This window comes from Tachysurus fulvidraco, chromosome 21, assembly GCF_022655615.1.
Source record: "Tachysurus fulvidraco isolate hzauxx_2018 chromosome 21, HZAU_PFXX_2.0, whole genome shotgun sequence".
NCBI classification, from domain to species: Eukaryota; Metazoa; Chordata; class Actinopteri; order Siluriformes; family Bagridae; genus Tachysurus; species Tachysurus fulvidraco.
Window position 1 is genome coordinate 5,993,837 of NC_062538.1, and position 21,911 is coordinate 6,015,747.

At 38.7% G+C, this 21,911-nt stretch overlaps 1 protein-coding gene across 4 annotated transcripts in view; it reads right to left on the reverse strand.

Moving 5' to 3' along the window:
* Nucleotides 1–3,735: 3,735 nt before the first annotated feature.
* The window catches only part of cxxc5a (CXXC finger protein 5a), a 22,995-nt gene continuing 4,819 nt past the window's right edge, over nucleotides 3,736–21,911 (reverse strand). For 3 of the 4 annotated variants that reach the window (XM_027160591.2, XM_027160605.2, XM_027160598.2), the window contains exons 2-3: nucleotides 16,302–17,398; nucleotides 3,736–4,008 (exon numbers count right to left, since the gene is read on the reverse strand). In XM_027160591.2, the coding sequence (XP_027016392.1) occupies nucleotides 3,964–4,008; nucleotides 16,302–17,153 (897 nt within the window). In that variant the 5' untranslated portion in view covers nucleotides 17,154–17,398 and the 3' untranslated portion in view covers nucleotides 3,736–3,963. The remainder of the gene's footprint in view (nucleotides 4,009–16,301; nucleotides 17,399–21,911) is intronic. The other variant, XM_027160612.2, reaches the window with a different exon arrangement.

Genomic DNA, 21,911 nt, shown 5'->3' on the forward strand with positions numbered 1-21,911 from the left:
CACAACCTTAATTGCTGAACTCTTGGACTAGCAGCATCTTCTTTATGAAGTGTTACTAATAAAAATATTATTCTTAATCTGGTACAAAGATTATTACATCACTTTGCATAAATCACTTTGCATGTAGGTCAAAGCACCTATGAGAATGAAAATGGTGTAATGTTTATACGTTAATAATAGCTCTATCTATCTATCTATCTATCTATCTATCTATCTATCTATCTATCTATCTATCTATCTATCTATCTATCTATCTATCTATCTATCTATCTATCTATCTGTCTGTCTGTCTGTCTGTCTGTCTGTCTGTCTGTCTGTCTGTCCGTCCGTCTGTCTGTCTGTCTGTCTGTCTGTCTGTCATTTTCATACTCTCTTACACCAGCACGTGAGCTCACAAAGACGCACACATCGTACACACTAATGAGCATCACTTTCTTTAACTCGACCTCCTCTCTCTCTCTCTCTCTCTCTCTCTCTCTCTCTCTCTCTCTCTCTCTCTCTCTCTCTCTCTCTCTCTCTCTCTCTCTCTGTGTGTGTGTGTGTGTGTGATGGCAGACTGGGCAGTAGGCAGTGTGGTTGGGAGGAGCGAGGACGCCGCGGTGCACATTAATAATGCAGAGCCTCAGCTTCCTCCCAGCACCGTGGCCATGGCACCGGCCCATCGCTGTCACCAGGGGGGAGCTGGGAACGCTCCCTTACTCTCTCTTGCTTTATCTTTTCTCTCTCCCTCTCTCTCTCTCTCTCTCTCTCTCTCTCTCTCTCTCCCTCACTCACACACACTCACATTCTCTCACACATTCGAACCCCAACAAACCGGGCCCCCACCAGAGATTTCACTTCATTACCGATGCCTCTGCGATGGCTGCACCACAGACCTGCGCTCATTACAGCATGAGGACTCAATCCAGGACAGAGCAGCACAGGCCTATGCTGTCACTCTCAGTAGACTCATATATGACCCCCTACAGCCCACATTCACCCCACACTCCTTAGCTTTGCTTACAGAAAAATCACATTCATCTCACATGTTTTATGTTAATTTTTTATTTATGTAAGGAATATGTGCGTAACACATTGTCCCTGTAATGGCACATGCATACTCGAGTAAACATGTGACATCATGAGAATCATGAAAAATGATTGGGTGAAAATAAATGAATGGAAAAAAAAACTTTTCTCAGGGATCCCTTATAAGTAATGACAGGAATGAAAGATACTCTGTCTTACTATTCTTCTTCTTCCTCTTCTTCAAATTTTATTATCCCACTTGATATATCATCATTCATAAAGACATCATGTAATGACATTGCAAGTTGAGATACACTGTATTTCTGAACCATGCATAATATATAACGCATATTAAAAACATAACTGCCGTTGTTGCTAGAACGTCTGAGGCCGTCACAACATTTTTGCCTGAAAACATCATTCCAGCTCTGTAACCTTGCTTGTTTTATGTTTAACTGATGCTACATACTTCGCTAATGAATTAATCTGAAGTAAAATATTAATTAAGCAGCAAACAATATTAACATCAACTAGAAATTTCATTTTCTGCTAGCTACTGAAATCAATGCTAGTCTAAAATGGTATTAGCAAAGAAATAATGCGTACCTATTTAAATGTAGTCAGTTAATGTTAGCAAATTAGCAGCTAAACTTACCTCAACATGCATTTTCAAATTTGTTCGAGTTCATGACTCGGAGAGAGGGATCCTGTAAGATTATATTTATAGTCTTTGTTTACTTTAGTTGGAGGTTTATCTATCTATAACACACAGTTTGCTGTAGCATGAAATACATTGTGGAGACTGAGAAGGTAACAGCAGATGATGGATTTGTGGGGTTCTTGTCAGGTTTTTTCTACAATGATGAACTTGATTGGACGCTAAACTCAGAGCTTTTGACTGATATATTGTTTACAGACGCTAGACAAAGAGAATTTTAAGATTTATAACAGGTCATTTGAACATCTAATAAATAACTAAATAAATTTCAAGACAGATGATTTGTTTGTATTTCATTTAAAATCTCCTTAGTGGTTTTAATCATTTTAGCACTTTTTTACTGTCATGTTTAAAGCGATTTCTAATGAAAATTCTTCTGAAGTTAAATAGTTTCTCACATGATTTGAGTGGAAATTTTGAATAATCATGTATAAGAGTTAGGTTTACTGACAGGGCAGAACTGATGGTGCTTAGTGTAAGAAGAATGAAGATCAACAGAGAAGTGCCTCTTCACCCTCTCTTGTTAAGTTCTGCTGAAGATCTTCCAGCATCCTCCCCTCAAATCCGGCTTCACAGTCCTACTCAGAAAACCCCGGCTGTGGATCGGAGATACTGGCTCAGTATCAATTATTCATCCGTCTCTAATTGTGTTTTTTACCTGTAAATGTCAGACTGTGTCACAGAAAGAGATTTATTCCTGAAGATTCCTCGGTGTTTCAGTACTGCAGGATCATTTCTTAGTGCCTTGTGCGGATATCTGTACTCTGTTAACAGCGGTGTGCTTTATTTAGTGCGATATGCTTTATTTTATACGTCCTATATGCTGTAAGTAGCTGCAACCTTCCCCTTCCCAAAATAACATCACAGACCTTGATTGCATTTCAAAATGACAGTTTCTTGTCCAATCGTGTTTTTATTATTTTTTTTTTCCTTATTGAAAACTGAACAACCTATAAGATTTGTGAACATTTCCATACTCTTGTGGATATTTTTTTTTTTTTTTTTTGGTTTCTGATCGTTTCTTAAAAAACATGCAAGTAGACAGACGTCAGAGCTGTAAATTCTTGACACAAATACATGCATTTGTTTTATTCACAAAACCAGCCCATACTTCTAATTCCAATACAAACATCGCTGTTCATTTTAAAAGATGTAGCTACTGGCAATGTCATGGAAAAAAAATAGTAACCAAGAAACAAATAAAATAAAAAAAGAAGAATTTTTCAGTGCGTTTCATTGGGCAGAGTAAGTGCTGTCTCCAAGTGCTCAGGAGGATGAATCCATACCTGCACAACAGAGACATCGTAACGAATATATGGCCATAGTCTTACAAAAAACCAGTGCAGACTTAAGTGTTAGGACAGATGGATGGTTTGGTGGTCAAGGAGCTTCCAGTAGTAGTAACCCCACATGTACAACAGTCATCATCTATCCTGACTATACATATACTATACCGTGGGGTCTCGACATATATACTGTATTTGTTCTTTCATTCCATTCAGAAAAATGGGATTTTTACATCTTGAAATAATTTTTTTTTCTGAAATGACAAACATTGATCAGTTTTTCCAAACTATAAATTTAAAATTTAAAATAAAAAAAAAAATCCATAAAATACAGAGGTTTAAGTAAGAACAACGGTGCTAAATTACAATAGTGCTTGCCATGAGCCACTAGTTTTAAAATATAGCTGTAAAATTTACATTCTCTACACAAGTACTGTTTCTTTCCACACGTGAACGACATTAACACCAAACACAGAAATTTTGTTGATTGTCCACACTCAGTCTGTCATTTCTGTTTGGCAATGAACTGTTCAAATGTTTAAGCGAGAGAAAAAACCTGCTGGAAAAAGGACAAAAAGGTACCAAAATGGAAACATATAAAAGGGAATGAAAGTTGCCATAATTTTTTTTCATTATGTTTAATTTTTGGTTCAAGGAATAAGTAGGTGCATCCATTATTCGATTGATTACGTTTTTGTAAGCGTTTCTGCATTGTTGTGTGTATTTGTGTGTGTGTGTGTGTGTGTGTGTGTGTGTGTGTGTGTGTGTGTGTGTGTGTGTGTGTGTGTGTGTGTGTGTGTGTGTGTTTATATGAAGTTTCTGGTGCTTGTTTTTCTCTTTTTTTCGTGGTTTGTATGCTTGCTAGCCAGTGTCGGTGCTGGAGTCGGTCCAAGCGAGAGTTAGCATTGCACTTGATGGCAGAGCTTTGGGTGGAGGTTGGAGGTCACAGCCCTACTGGAACCACCGGAACGCCGCTCCCGTTGGCAGCATCACCTTCTTAGAGAAACAAGACACAGAAGGGAAGAAAAAGAGAGGAAATTACAATTAAGACATCATTTAGTCATGCACACTGACACACAAGTAAAATGTTAGCTTTAGGTCGTGTCTGTGATTCACTTTCCAGTTCTTTTTTGCTGGAAAAATCTCATCTGTGGCTGTCCCTCCTGTCCTTTCTCCCTTCCCCCTTCCCTTAGCCACAGGCTATGGCCTTGGCTCCATGTGAAACCTGATATGGCACATTTATTATTTAGTCACCACGTAGTCACGTCGAGCTCTCACCCCACTACTCACACTCATGACACTCCCTCACCTTATCGGTGTCTCTTTGTCTCGCTCTGACTTTCTTTCCGTTCACGCCTTGTTTATCAGAGTCTTCTTCTGAAGCCCAGATGGACTGGGACAAAGCCGTGGCCAGCTTAATGAGTGCAGCAGTGCTGTGCGTAGGTGTGCATTAAGAATACAGACGGTTTTTAGGTCCAGTATTGAGACTTGAAGCTGAAGGTATGTCTTGAGGCTTGTATTGTGGACATTCTGATAGCTTGAGTACTTAACAGGCAAAATAAAGAAGTGCTCAAGTAATTCCCCTGGAGTCTATCTAAAATATCTGGTTATATACTTTGCTGTCAAAAATTGATTGTATCAGTACTAACTAATCAAACAAAATGGGCTTCGAGGTTAAGTTTCCATATCAAAGTACAAAATACAAGTCCTGATTTTATTAACCATCCATTTAGTTCTAACAGTATTGACAGTGACTGTAAAGGGCTAATATGTGATATCCTGTGCAAACATGGAAAAAAAAAGAAAACGGCAGAAGAAATACATTGATTTCAAAGTTATATTAATTTATGTTCAATTATCGATAAATCCATTTAACAAACATCCTTCACCAAGACATATTATTATTAATTATTTAAAAGAAATCAGAAACAGCCTGCACTCAGCTTCTCAGGCCCCAGGTAGTACAGAGTACAGTTTTTCAGGTCACTTCAGTGATGAATTCAAAACCATATATAGTTCCCAAATGACAGGGATGTGAGTAAAATTCACACAGTTCCTGAATGTACTCATGCAAAAAAGTATGACTTGAACTTTTAAGTCGAACCAAAAGAGTGTGTGTGGTGTAGTACTGACTATTCACACAGTATGTAGGTGCAGTATGGAGTATTGTGGCTGTGTGAAAGGTGTAGTATGGAGTATTGTGGCTGTGTGAAAGGTGTAGTATGGAGTAATGTGGCTGTGTGAAAGGTGCAGTATGGAGTATTGTGGCTGTGGGAAAGGTGTAGTATGAAGTATTGTGTCCATCCGAAAGGTGTAGTGTGGAGTAATGTGGCTGTGTGAAAGGTGCAGTATGGAGTATTGTGGCTGTGTGAAAGGTGCAGTATGGAGTATTGTGGCTGTGTGAAAGGTGCAGTATGGAGTAATGTGGCTGTGTGAAAGGTGCAGTATGAAGTATTGTGTCCATCCGAACGGTGTAATATGAAGTATTGTGTCCATCCGAAAGGTGTAGTATGGAGTATTGTGGCTGTGTGAAAGGTGCAGTATAAAGTATTGTGTCCATCCGAAAGGTGTAATATGAAGTATTGTGTCCATCCGAAAGGTGTAGTATGGAGTATTGTGGCTGTGTGAAAGGTGCAGTATAAAGTATTGTGTCCATCCGAAAGGTGTAGTGTAGAGTATTGTGGCTGTGTGAAATGTGCAGTATAAAGTGCTGTGGTTGTGTGAAATGTGCAATATAGAGTATTATTGCTGTACTAAAGATACAGTAGAGTATTGTGGCTGTGTGAAAGGTGTAGTATGGAGTATTGTGGCTGTACGAAAGACACAGTAGAGTATTGCGGCTGTGTGAAAGGTACAATATGGAGTATTGTGACTGTTTGAAAGGTACAAGATGGAGTATTGTGACTGTTTGAAAGGTACAAGATGGAGTATTGTGTCTGTTTGAAAGATACAGAATGGAGTATTGTGGCTGTGTTAAGGTGTAGTAGATTGTACTAAGACTGTGTCTAATCCTGGTAAGCTGTACTGAGGTTGTATAGGTGCAATTTTGAGTTTTAAGGTTATATGCCATGTGTTGTATTGAGTGTTAAAGGTGTGTACGTACAGTAGTGAGTAATGAGGTTGTGTGTAGGTGTATTGAGTACTGAGGCTATGCATGCTTGTTGTAGGATGCACTAAGGATGGTTAAAAATGTCATAAGGTGTATGAAGGCTATGTGGAGCTATACTATAACATACCGAGGCTGTGTACTGTAAATGTTTGGTAGACTGTACTGAGGTTGTATCTGGATGTAGTAGGGTATGTTGAGGCTGTATGTAGGTGTGGTAGTTGGTATTGGGACTAGGGCAGGGCTTGTGTGTACTGAGGCATGGCTGTGGAGATGAGCTGTCGCCTCCCTCCCAAAGGCAACACTACTGCGGCAGAGAATCTCACACATTCACTAACACTGCCCCAAGCCAGGAGGAGCTCACATGTCTCCTCTTGCACACACAGACTCACACACACACACACACACACAGACACACACACACACACACACACACACACACACACACACACACACACACACACACACATGCACAGAGTCAAACACACTCTGGCCCACACAATCTCACTCTCAGTCAGAGTAACCCACATTCACAAATAAACAGACAAACACACACACAAAAACTATAAACTTTACTCACATTAAATCTGACTACACTGCCTGGAATTATCAACAGGCCAAGAGAGGTTTAAACTGTCCTGATTTAACTTTAAGAATGAAAAAAAAACATATACCTAATGATCTAAACAAAACAAAATCGCCCTACAAGAAAAAGATCACAGAAGAGCAAGATATCAGGAAACACTTCATTTTTATCATTAGTTTATTTTGTCAAACATGTACATGATAATGATAATGTTGTGGATTATGTGTTTTATGTCTAAATCAAAACTGTATGTCACTAAATAGTTTTTGTTTATTTTTGTTCTTTCGGTACCTCAGCGAGTAATCCAAAAGTAATTTAGCAGAACCTATTTTCTGAGATGATAAGTGGAAAAAAAAAAACAAGTTGGTGTCAGAGATCATTGCTAGAGTGACCTATTAACTAATTTCACATTGTAGCCGACACAAATGAGACTTGGCATGCATGACATAACTGAGAAAAGAAATGAAGGGCATGTCGTTTTGTCTGCTATAGCTGTAAATCCACTGTCTTATACTTGTAATTTATTTGGATGGAATTATTCTCATTTAATGTGAGGAAAAAGAGGTATGTCCATCTTGTACCATGTCGCCAAGTCACAAGTCATCACCTTGTGTGAAATCGCAGTGTCAGGCATCACCGTGTTACACATCAACCACTGCTGCTATGTCAATAGTGACCTATGAACCAGCAAAAACTTAAGTAGTCAGCATAAAAATGCCTTACCCTTACACAAGACTCACTCACTAGTGAAGCCCCATGACCCATGCTCTTTGACCCATGCTCTGTAAAAATAGCAGAACCTGTCACGTTTTCTTGGAGTATCAATTGGTTCTCTAACCCTCTTGCCCATCTTTTCCCCCATTTTAATCTCCCCATTGATTTTACAATGAACATAATAGAGCTCTACTCTTACCCTTCATCCCACTCGTACCTCTACAGAGACTCTATTGAGCAGTAAATAAATGATGAAACATCTTCATTCATACATAGACAAGAGCATGTCGGAAGGTCTAAACGTACCATGGGTCGTTTTATAGACATGCTTAAGAGGATGCCCACTGTCTTTTCCCTGTGGTCTTAGTATAGGTCTAATCTTACATCAATCACCCTTTATAATGGGAGTGTCAAGACACAAAGCTAGATGCATAAAGAGGACACCACTTCCTGAATATCTACACTTAAAAACAGTCGAGAAAATAAGCACAACGTGAAATTAATGTAAGATATATACGTGTTAACCAGACCAAACCAAACTTCCATAGTTTGAAAAAGCAAAATGAAGTAGAGCTTAAGACTAGCAAATGTTTTAAGGGATAAGTATTGGCTCGAAGCATTGGAATTAAGCATTAGATCACATGAAGGTATAAATTTTAGAATAAATGGTGAGGGTAACAATTGGTTTAAGATTTGGAATGCGTGATTTTGGTAACCACTTACATGTTGGTAATAAGGATGAATAATTGTAGTCATAAGGGTAAGCATTGGGTTTTTTTTTTTTTGTTATAATACATAGATAGGTATGTAAAGAAACTTACAATGTAAGTGTTGTACAAGTGTATGGTTAATCATTGGGATGTGTGTTGGGATAAATATAGAAATGATTGACAACATTTTTGAGTAAACACTGGGATAAGCAATTTAATACATCCCATACACCTGTTGCAATAAATATTGCATTTTATCCCATACAAGAGTTGGGTTAAACTTTGGGAAAAACATTGAGATATGTCTTGAGGTAAACTTTGGAATGAATGTTAGGGCAAGTGTTTGGGATAGCATTGGGATAAACATTATAATATGCATTGCAGTACGCCTTGAGATTTGTATTGTAGTAAGCCTTGAACATCGGATAAGTGTTGGAATAGGTATAGGGATTAGCATTGGGAAAAAACTTAGGTCAGGGGTTTAGATAAGCATTAGGACAAACACTATGATACGCAATGGATTAAGCCTTGACAGAACTGTCAAGATAAATATTGAGATAATATTGGAAAACTGGATAAACTTTGGGATAAGTGTTAGGGTAGGATAGACCATGGGGATCAGTTTTGGAGCAAGTATTCAAAAATGTGAACAGCATTATAATGGTGGGATAAGTTAAGATGATAAAAGATATGAGATCAGTTTTGGTATATGTGTGTATATGGTGTTAGCATTAGGAATACATTTTGGGGTGAGTTTTAATGTAGGTCACAGAAAGAGTGTTGGGGTAAGAATATGACTGAGGATGGTAAGTACAGGGCTAAGTGTTGGGCTAAGTGTGTGTCAAGCAATTCCAGCCAGTTATTATTCTCCTGTGCTTCTCCTATTGCTGTTAAAACGGAGTGATCCCAAAATAAATTCAGACACATCAGAGAGGTGTGAGGTGGCGCACTGCACACCACCCCCTCCTCTCACTATCACTATCTCTCTCACATGCTTTCTCTGTCTGTCTGTCTCTCTGTCTCACTCTCTGTTTATATATCATGTCAAGATGGCCCTCACTTAGGCACAGTAACACATGACGAAACCTGCAGATCCACCAACCCCACAAACATTGCAGCAATACCCACATACTCCCTCGCTCTCCGTCTGTTCCTCTCTTCACACCCCAACACGCACACCTACACATGGTACTATACACAGGCCACAAATGTCACGAGCCCACGCTTCTACATGGTTTCACAAACACAAGAACCCATATGGACCAATGCAGGTGAGGAGTGTGACTTATGAACAGGTTTCTTGGTTCATCTAGGGCACTTTCACAGTTGCAGCATTTAGTCTGTCAGAATCAAACCCTGGTGCGTCCTCTGTGTGGTTTTTCAGACACTTGACAGCACAGGAACATCACACACAGGTGGGGACTAAGACCACCGTTCTGAGACTATATTTGTAGCGTCTTGTGGCCAAGTGGCCATGTGTTCTGAAGTTTTAGGCTGTCAAACAAAAAGAGAAAAAAAATGCTGGATGTGATACCCAAAAAATCTTTTTTATTATTTTAATTAGTTAAATAGCTTAGCTCTTAGCTATTTAGCTCTTTAATTAGTTAAATAGCTTAGCTCTGGCAGTGCCTGATTTTTGCTATTTCTACATAAACAAAGGTTTGCTTACTATTACCTGTATAGTTCAATTTTATTTTTATTGTAATTCTATTTTTATTTTTATTCAATTTTGAGTCCGTTGAAAAAAACTTGATGTAGTACTGGGTGCGGTTGTGGATGTGACAAATAAATAAGACTTTTAGTTTGAATTACACGTCACTTTATTTCTGACAACGAAGGCTATTCATTTTGAACCCTCCACATTCCTCTTTTTTTTTGTTTAGTTTATTCAGTGAAACCTTCGCAAACTAAACCCCCTAAATCATCAGTTTAGCTAAGTTTAGCTCTGATGATCCACCTGTACACTCAAAATGTAAACAATTCCTCTGTCAGATATCCATTTAACAAAAAATATTCCCACATCCACATCAATCAATAAGCCTTGTGTTTATTCACTCAGCTTCCAGTGATCTTAATTAGAGTCTGTGTGTATGCCAACTGTATCACTCTGGGTTTGTGCCGGAATTAGTATTTGTTTAGCAAAACTGGCGTTTGCAAGCCAAACAATTATGCATCTTGTCAAAACACATGCTCAATCTGTACAGTATAATAATTGAATTACTATAACAGGTACCACTTTCAGATGAACTGTGGGAAAAGCTGAAATTACAGCGAGGAGATCCACGCAAACCTTCTACACCTGTTCTGTGCTTCATAGAGATGTTGGGTAAGGCGACTGAAATGGTTCAGTCACCTGTTTTACAAAAGGCTCGTTGCACAAGTTTAATTACTGTAATGTAAGATGGCACTATGATCCCATTGCACACCATGACCTTGTTTGACTCCATACACATACAAAGTGGCCCCTTAAGCAGCGCTAGGGCTTCATGCTGTACCCAATTTTCCACCTATTAGAGCAGCTTAGGAAACGAAAGCAATATTACGACATTAAGTCTGTCTGTGATATATCCAAGCACCAACCTATTCTCTATGATGTCTGAAGAGTGAAATGCATGTAAAGTTGTTTGCTTAATGGTCACGATAAAAAAAAATTCATCAAAGTTAATGAAGTTTGAGGACAAAAAGCAAAAAAGTAAAAATTTGCCAGCATGTGATTAAAAAGCCTGTACACACAAATCACTTTCTATCCCAGACCTTTTGTTATTCACATGGTTTTGTATCAGAGTATCAGAACATCTCCAGAGACACATTATTTTATCAGGATTCTGCAGCGTACCCCTGTCTTGACACAAGATCACCAAAGTGATGCATATTTAGAAGTAGCCTGTTTTTGTGGCAGGCAGAATTACAATGTAAAGTGCTGAGACAGCCTTATCGTAGCACGATTGGACAGCCAGTTGGGTCCCGCTGATATAACATTTACAAATAAGTACGCAAAGTAAAGGTAAAAGACATTTCTAACACAGGTAAAGTGTCCTTCACAACAACCTGTGTGCAAGTTTCAGAAAAAGAACTTACAATACTAATAACACTGGACTGGAAAACAAAAACAACACTTTTGCCTGTACAACCCATAACTACATTTTACTTAGAAATAGAATCATTAAAATACTTTAATCACATTATTTTCCATGAGCCATCTATTACAGATTATGAAAAATGTACACAATATTCAATAAGACGTTTTGGGTCTGCATTTACCTCGATGAAATATCTGGAATATTTCACAAGTCATATTTTCAACAGTTGCATCATCCAAATATCCTGAAACATCCTGAAACATCTTTTTTTCTTATTTTCTATGATTATTGTGATATCGATTGAACTGGACCATATTTCACAAGTTATACATTGAACCTAAGTAAGTAATTAAAATTCATTTTAAGTATATTGCCTGAATATCCTTTATGTCTTTAGTGTGGATGTCAGGGTATTTGCTAATTTTATATTAAACTTCTCAAACCTGTTACTCATTTAAGAGCAAAATGTGGAAATTTTTGGCAAAGAAACTTCTGGAAAAAATTAGATAAATGCATGATTCATTTTATTACATAGAACTAGGCACTGATACAGAGAGAGAGTGTGTGTGAAAGATACTAAAAAATTCTGAAACAGTGAGTATGAAGTACTTCAAAATAAAAAAGAAGCATAAAATGACTATATGAAAACACATAAAACATACAACGGACATAGTAAAGACTTTCCTTTGATAAACAATTAAAAGGCCACTCTACCTCTACTGAACTGAACTAATCCATTTTTTAGCCTATAAACTACAAAAAGGGGATTTATTTGTTTTCTACCACAAACACAAGTGAAACTGAACACAATATAGCCTGTCCTTCTTGTAAGCAACATGTTGATCTATTTTGTACGGGATGTAATTTGAAGAATTGGATTTTCTTTAAAAAAAAAAAAAAAAGTAATTCTTGTGTTGTCAGTAGGATCAGTAGAAGTTAAAGTGCCATAAAACATTTTAAACATTTCCAAATCTTGTATTTAAAAAAATGAATTGTGCCAATTCTACAGAAGTCAGCAGCAAATTATACCGTATGATTACACTAAAGACTACGCAGATCAAATTTATAATGCACATGTCATTTTAAAAATTATATTAATTTGCCATTTGAATGACACAAGGCCTTTTAATACGTTTTGAAAGGAGGATAATCCCAGGAGACATGTTAATATACCGGCATCCCATCTGTATCAGCGCGTAATTGTTGAAAACCATTAATTAGTGCCAAAACGATGACGCATTACATAGCTCATGTTCTGGATGAGAAGGTACACTTGCCTTAGTGCCTTTGTGCCTTAGTGTACTCACCACATTTTTAATAATAATGTAACTTGAGTTAATTCACAGAAAGGAGATAATGCGTAATTTACATATCAAAACTGTTGAACCTGTTTCATTTGAATATCATTCATTTACACGCTTAGTACGTTGTTATCCATTTACAAGAGGCTACAAAAATGTGAAATTATTGCATTGTATAATAAATAACAGAAGAAATATGATGATCTAAGAATAAAATTACTACATAAGCATGATAAGGGGTATACTGCATAAAGCCAGTATGTTCAATTAGTCATTCTTCTTTTCTCCAGTTTAATTATTTTGTTCGCTCTATAAATTAGCGCTACCTTTATACATAAATGGTTACTTATACTCCGGTAAAAAGGCTCTAAGCACTTTCATTATTACTGCTGGAGTGGACAAATGTGTACCCCAGGACAAGCTAATTTTGTGTCTGGGCTATTAATTTTTTATTCATAGTTGCCCAATGGTCAATTATTTTCAACCACTGGAAAAATATTTCTCTCCTGAATAAACTTCCACAAATACACAAGTTCCTACTTGGTGTGTATGTTTAAACTTCACACTTCAACACACTTCACCTCACTACTGTAAATACGGCACACGATACATGCACCCGTTGCAGCTGAGGCCTAACGTGGCTAACTGTATCTGACTGATACCTTTTTGCTAGGTGTAATAAGTCACCATAGGCCACATGTATGAGGAAATACTGATAACATCAACAGCAAAAAGCCAGCAAGACATGAATGATCTTTTATGTGAGATGTGAGGACAGAACAACATAGCTCGTAGCAGAAATGTTTGCTACTGACTTACAGACTTTTTGTTGGTGATGCAAACACAACGTGTACATGATCACATACACTTTTGCTTTATTGCTCACTATTTTATTACATTACATTAGATACCAATATTTCACTTAAGTTTTTAAACTAAATCATAGGACCTAGCAGTACATTGGAGCATGTACATGCACTGTGGGATAGCTAATAAATTCATGATTTCTCCATGCTGTCACTGCAAAACTAAATTAATAGAAATCAACTAATTTTGAGAAGCCGCACACTTAATGCTGCGTCTACTGATTCATTCAGTGACATTAAATAACAGCTAACGGCTAGCAGAGATAAAAAAATTTAGCATGTAGAGAACCTTGATAGGATGGTGCTATGTACTTAATTACTGCTATGCGTATCCATCCGTAGCAATATTAAGACAAGTAGACTTGTAGTTGCGTGACGTGTGACGTGTGACCAGGTGCATGCTATTCAGCCTATGAAACAGATACTTAAATGAACAAGCTTTAAGGCAATCATTACTCATTGCAAGCATCCTATATGGAAAAAATCTGGCTATCTGATCAGCTTGACATGAATTCTGGTATTTTCTATCATACTTATAAGCATCAGTGACATTAATCTCACCTGCATATTAGGATATCTCTCTAATGCTATTTTGCCTTAAAACAGCCTTGGAGGCCAGATGGATTATTTTTTAAGCAAACACAGGCTATAAAGCATGCATTATCTGAAATGGCAAATGACTCCTGGATCAGTCTGACATTGATCTAGGTTATATGCGATGAGCTTTAGGATTATGTATATACATTAGGACAAAAGCCATTCTACTTACATCCCAATTTGCTGGTTTAAGGTGCCTCCTTTTGCTACCTTAGATGTTACGCATAGTAATTATAAATCAACAATAAATATAAAGACAGAAAAATAACTTCATTTTCAAGTAAGTTATGTAGGTAACATTACTAAAGGAATAACAAGCCATGCTAGCTTTCAGGTTTGCTAATCAGTTCACTAGATTAAAGTTACTTAGAGATGCTTTGTCTGCTAGTTTTGCTATTAGATATAAGTTAAGCAAGCTAATGTTTAAATAACCTAGATCACTAGTGCACTATAACATACATTAGCAGTAAGCTAATCTTTAATTGTCTATACTGCAGTCTGAGTGTCCTATAGCACACAATATTAGCGGTTAGCTTAAAGTTAAACTGAACCAAATGATCTAGCTGCAAACAACTTCTAATTATTTCCAAGTTCCCAAAATGTAGAACATGTCAGTGTATATTTCAATCGATTTCTATTTTATCTATACAGCAGCAATGGTGTATTATTATTGGTTAATCAAGCTAGCATTGTTTGTTATTCTTTCAGTAATGTTACCTACTTAATATTACTTTATTTATTTATTTGTTTCTTTGTTTCTTTGTTTTCTAACATAATATCTTAGGTAGCAAACGGGTAAATTTCAGCAAATTTAGTTGTAGGTAGAATGGCTTTTATAGTGATAGTAAGAAGCACAAGTTTTATGGTCTTACAGAGATAACTGGAATGAAACACTTTTGCTTCCTGAACATGTCTGGTGTGAACTGACCTGAAAGGAGCCAGAGGACAACGTAACATTACCTCAATGAGAGTGTGTCAGATTCTGACAAACCACATAAAAGCAAAGAGCAATCAGCTGCACAGATGGCACTTATGATATTATGATTCTTTTAATATTTAATTTTTTAATTTCCTTTTATTATTTGAATAATTATGTATGTTTTAAACATTTGCAGTTCAGTGTTATGTTCACTGCTTCAGTATTAGGCTAATAAAAATAAAGACTATAAACACTATAACATAAAAAAGAGTTATTGTTTGAACCATTTAGCAAACATCGATCCTGTACAGTTTTTGCACTTTTATAGCCATGAAAGAAGAGTGCTTGAATGAAAGCATATCCAACTGTTATTTTCATTCTTTCCACAATGTAGCACAGTTGCTAATATGCTAACACATGCTGTCACAGCTAAATTTCTAACTGCAGCAAAATAAATGAAATCTTTGTAAAGTCACCATGTCTGTTTTGAAATGCAGACATCCCTAATACAGGAATATGCTGCAGTGACGTATTTGCATTGTTAGCAGAAAATCAAACTTGATTTAACTGATCCAATTTTAAGAAAGAATACTGATTGTGATTAAAGCAAGATGAGTTTCATTAAATTAATAACTGAATGACATGCCATAGAATGCCAAACCAACTTCAGATGACCTCAGCAAAAAGTTTGGAGGGCCATGTGAGAGAAAAAGAGAGAGAAACAGAGGACAACTGTGGCACCTGGTGCTCCAGATGACAGTTCTTTGGCCAGATGGACCATGTCAAACATATTTTACTAATGTGCATCCCACTCTTTCTACTAGAAACTTGCATCCATGTTATATATCATTATACACATGTATAAGACACATTATTTCCAGAAGTCACGTGTACCAAGCTCATTTATTACTTTTATCCCATGGTCTGGAAATGGCTCTGGGCTTATTTGGTAAAGTTTACCACAAACTCTGTAGCTTGCAATGTCAGTAAGACAGGCTGTGTGGAGAGAGACATGTAGCACATTGGGTGGACAGATTAGAGAAGTCCCCATGGTGCATGTCTGTCCTTCCACCCACTCCCCCAATCCTGCCACCTGCCACCCCAAAGCCTCATCACCTGCCTCTTTAACCCCACCAATCTGGACCTCCAGGAAGGGAACGGGCTCTCTCTACAGTTACCTCGACTATGTGAAGCTCTGCCTCCAGAAAAAAGTCTATTTGCTAAAAATATAAATAGACACAACATGGACAGACTACCAGGTTTACCTTAAATATAGCACATTGTTTGAAGATTTCACAGAATTGTCAGTCTTCATCTGTTCTATGGCACAAAAGTACCATAAATCTGACAGCATACAAATTATGATTACACCTTACTTCCCACAAAGGTAAGTAGTGTTTTTGGTCTTACCTCCAGTGCAGCAGATGGTTTCTTCTTTAGCTCCTCACACTTGCGGAACTTGCAGATCTGGTGACCTGTCTTGCGGTTGCGGCAGCTGCTGCATTGCTCACAGTTGATCCTGCGCCGACAGGGCGCACACATACCGCAACGTTTACGCTTCTTTTTGCCGGCATTAATAGCGGAGGCCAGCTCACTGTGTGCTGGATACTCAGCCAGGCCAGCCATGTGCAGGGCACTGTCGGCAAGGAACACACCAGCAGGCGTCATGATGAAAAGCCCAGCCGGGTTGAAGGGAAAGCCACCACCTATGCCATACGGGAAGTCCGTGAGGCCCCCCACAGTGTCGCCTGCTGATGCACCCTCCAGATCACCCGACCCTGCTTCAGTGCCCACTCCACCCACTCCTGCCCCTGCACCCATGCCCCCAGGCAGCAGCATGTGCTCCATGCCTGCTCGCTTAAGCAGTGCTGCTGCCTGAGCAAAGTGTAGTAAGCCGTTGTGTCCTTCAAGTGCCTGTTCCAGGCTCCTGTCCGCTTTGGCAGGCACCAGGGCCGAAGCCGTGGACGACGGATGCTGCTGCTGTTGTTGCTGATTGTGCTGGCCAGACTGGACCTTTCCCTTGGCCTGGCCGTTATGGCTCAGTCCATTGGTGTTTTGAGGGCAGGCAGCAGTGTACTGGGAAAGAGTGCGAGACCTTTTCAGACTTTTGCTGAGGGGCTCGCTAATGATACCACTGCGATTGCGCCGTTCAACAACAGGGCTGTCCTCCCTGCAGCTTTGCTGCTCCCGTTCCTTGTCCTTATCTTTGTCCTTGTCCTGGGCCTCGGGTGTCCGGCTGCCCTCCGGCCGTCCGCCAGACATGGTCCAGCCCCAGGGTGTGATTGTGTGTCTGTATGTGTGTGTGTGTGGAAGGGTAGGGGGTGGGGTTGGGGAGGGGACAGGGGATTAGCTAGGGAGGAGCCAGGCAGTAGTCTCGGTCCACTGGATGCCCAGATGAGGGAGGAGCCTCCTCTTTGACAAAGTGGCCAGCCAATGGCAGGCAGGCGCTTGCACTGAAGAACCAGCTTTACACCTCAGCCGTCATCTTCCCACTGGCAAAAGGTAAACTACCACAAAGAAGAATAGAGTGAGAGAGAAAAAAAAATTATAAATATGAATTGATATGCCATTCAAAAAGATCACAAGGAATCATCTAAACACAAGGAACCATCAGAAAACCCAAGTCCTCATACAGTATAAAGTATTTTACAGTTTCCTAAAGATGTTGTTAAACCAAAGCCAATTTAAAACTTAAAAGGCTATTCTTTAGCATTTAGCTTAATTTTGTTTAATGGATGGAATCAATTTGCTAACTGGTAAAGTTATGCTTTAAAAGACATGACTCAGGACCTGGGTTTTAAAAAGCAGTATTGATCAATACAATGTAGTAAAGCATGTATCATTTGCACTGCTTTTGGGTAAGCAGGCCTCAAATTTGAGCAAACAAGTAAACCTTTGCTAACCTTTGTTGACTACCTACTAACATTGAAAACAAACTTAAAAAGAGAGATTTGTGTTTTGGATGATATTACAGTCACACACTCTACATAATGATATCCTACAACAATCTCCAGAGGTAATTAATTAGTGTCATTTGTAACATCTCAAATCAAATTAAAGTTTGTCCAAATTCTCACGTATTCTAATCAAATGCACACTCTTTCCTGAAAACATGCCACGATTTCATCTCTGTAGTCACATACTAGGACTCTTGTTCATGACTTCTGCAGTGTGTAACGTCACGTCTGCACCTCTAATGAGGTCATGTACATTGTCTATCCATATTTCAGTGGATTGGTCCTGTGGATTGGTCAGTCACGTTTCTGACTGAACTTCTTATAAGCTGATCTCTGAGTTGTCATAGAAACGTATACAAAATTGATGTCAATAATTTGACCAAGCAACAAGTTATTTGCGGATGTTAGTCACATCTGTGACATGGACAAACCTGGAGAGATCTTGCATGGCAATACTACACATTGTTTGATCGCAAACAAATTCAATAAAAGACTTGTTATTGTTCTTAATCAATTTAACCACCATACACAATGACCAGAGACACGCACATCCCCGCTGAGGAAATGGCCAGGCCTGGCCTTATAAGGGAAACAAAGGGAGGGGGAGGGAGGGCTAGGCGGGTGGGGGGTGTCTACGCAGTGTGTGGAAATTGGAAGGCCAGAATTAGTGGGAGGTAAAGCTTCAAAGGCAGGAGTGCAGCCCCCGCATTCTCTCCAGCTCAGGGGTCTGAGGCGCCAGTGGACCACAGCCAGTCCATCTCTCTTTCTATCTCTCTCTCTCGTTCTGTTCCTGACCGGTAGCCACGCTGAGCCAGGCAGCTTCGCCTCCCGCCTGCCAAGCCAGCCCCATCACACACAGATCTCACAGGTCCATGGCACAACCCCACTGTCACATTTCTTATCCGTTCAACTCGCTTTGTGCGCCAACACTTTCATTTGGATGCTTGAAACTTCAGAAAAATCACGTCTTACCCAGACCTTGCTAGTTCATCGCTGGCAGCCTTTGGGTTCTGTTTCATTCTGGCTGAGAATGACAACATGGCACATTTAAAATCCCTTCCACACTCATGGATGTTCCATGGAGCCAACGATTGGCCACACACCATCAGTGACCAACCATCCCCCCAAACCATGCACCACGCTTACCATCATCTAAAATGTGGCTGTTATCTGGGCCAGTCTTTTAGAAAATTTCAAACCTTGCTTTATTAGTAACTTCCTTGAGAACCACATTAAAGTGTGCTGTTAATAGGCTAACTTTCACTTATTCCACGCCTCAAACAGTAAACAAACCTACAATACAATAAATAATTAGACATTAGGCCATCAACTGTAGGGTTTGATCCTTAATCAGTAGATCCTTTAATAGAAAAAACTTGAGGGTTCAAAACGGTCACCCTAACCACACTTCATTATCGAGATGACATGAAAAAAAAGCAGGCCCATGAAAAGTAAACAGGAAGATATGTTCAACTGAACTAAGGCATTGGTTTTAATTACTAAAATGTATAGACATGAGTGTATAAAGTACCTGGTTATTAAAAAGGGTATATTAATTTATTAATCCCTTCTCATACTCTAATAGCCTTTTATAACAAAACGGCATTCAGACAAAAACAAATACAATTTTCATGGGAGAAAATCCACATTCACTTAAATGAGAAAGGGAGTAGAAATGTGAATCAGCTTAAAACATATATTTTAATAACTACTAAGAAATATCCAATAACTACAGCAAAACTAAGGAAAATATGTTCACTTTTTACTGAAAAAAGAAGTTAGAACTGATAATAATTAAACATCAACTGGCAGCACTGACGTTTTTTTTCTTATTGGTGCTTAAGGCAAATAAATAAATAAATAAATAAATAAATAAATAAATAAATAAATAAATAAATAAATAAATAAATAAATAGCAGATTAGTTGCACCACTGTATTATATTTTATTTTATTATATATTATTTTCTTTTCTTTGGTTCCACATTGAGAAGAAAATCCAACATGGTCAGTGTACAAAGTAGTTCATAAGTATGGTCATAAAGCAAGATCTAACATAGATGTGTCAATATATAGCATAGAGGATTTTACCTTTGTCTATCACCAGTCAGTTATTAAGAACCACACTCTGCTGGGAGTAATTTTTGATTTTTCTCTATCCATTAACACTTCTGAATCCATCTGATTCTCACAGTGAGAGAGAGAGAGAGAGAGAGAGAGAGAGAGAGAGAGAGAGAGAGAGAGAGAGAGAGAGAGAGAGAGAGAGAGAGAGTTTGCCTCTCAAAAGGGATTATTTTGGTATCATTAGCACATGCTGTGTTTGTCAATTACAGTCTCTTTTTCCTATACATGTTTAAGGATGTATTTTCTATGTAAATGCTGCTCAAAACTGTTGGTCTTCACATTCTGAATGACTTTTTGCACTACGCTCACCAGCCTCTTTATTACAAACACCCAAACACCTGCTTATTTATGCAATTATGTGGCAGCAGTGCAATAAACTGATGCCGATACAGGGCAAGAGCTTCAGTTAATGTTCACACATCTAACCACAGAATGTGAAAAATGTGATCTGTTTGTTGGCTACAGACAGGTTAGTTTGAGTAATTCAGAAACTGCTGATCTTCGGGGAAGTCTCTAGAATAAACCAAAATACCTCCACTGTGCATCAGTTATGGGGGTCTAATCACTTTGCTGATGAGAGAAATGATGAGAGGAGAATGGCCAGAGTGGTCTGAACTAGAAGAAGTGAAACAGTGACTCAAATAACCACTCTTTACCGTGATGGTTAACAAAAAAGCATCTCAGAATACATGACTAAATCTTGAGAAGGATGGGCTACAACATCAGACCACATCGTTGTTCCACTTCTGTCAGCCAACAACAGGAATCTGAAGCTACAGCAGGAACAGGCTTGCCCAAACTGGACAGCTGAAGATTGGATTAGGCCATGTTTTTCCAATCTTTAACTGTCCAGTTTGAAAATCCAGGCATCTTGTAAACACTTGGCTGTCACAGCTCATTTTTTTCGTGCCCAAAGAGTGAACCAGGCAACATCCTACACAATATCAGAGTAAGAGTACAGTATGCGTGATAGTGTCCGTGCCTTTCAGGGCCTTGAGTTCCTCAGCCCACCTGTGCTCAAAAATCCAGCGTGTGCTGAATAAATGCCTTTTAGCAGTTAATAACTGTGCAGTCATGTGGACAACCATGTGACTCATAGCAAGAGGTCGCAAAAGGTCAAAGACAAAGACAAGACTTTTGCACAGAAAAGTAAAAGTATCAGCGTGTGCTTGGGATAAGGGAGAACAGTTAGTCCTACAGAACTGAAGCAGCATAAAGAATTAACACATGAATTAATGATAACTTAAAGACGATGGTGTTACTGAAGGAAAGAAATATAAGACAAAGTTTTGATTTTTTTATGTCACAAAACATAAAAAATTTGGCGGATCGATTGATGATTGTTAGAATCCCGTCTCACATACAAAGGATTTCCTGAGGGGCATAATTAGCAAATAATAAAATATTCATTCATTCATTCATTCATTCATTCATTCATTTTCTACGGCTTATCCGAAATACCTCGGGTCACGGGGAGCCTGTGCCTATCTCAGGCGTCTTCGGGCATCAAGGCAGGATACACCCTGGACGGAGTGCCAACCCATCACAGGGCACACACACACTCTTATTCACTCACACAATCACACACTACGGACAATTTTCCAGAGATACCAATCAACCTACCATGCATGTCTTTGGACTTGAGTAGGAAACCGGAGTACCCAGAGGAAACCCCCGAGGCAGGGGGAGAACATGCAAACTCCACACACAAAGGATATTTTATGTACAAAAATATTGAATGACAGTTGAATCACAGTAGATAAGAAGCTTACTCAAATTCTGTTTTTATCATCATATGATGCGACAAAAAAAAACAATAAAAGAATTTTGTTACCTCCAGCGGTGAGTTTGGGAAACTGTCCTAGCCTAGCTTCCTGTTTACTGTCTAAATTAAATCAGTCTTGTGGTGATATTCGCAGGATTCAGTGCTGAGCAAACAAT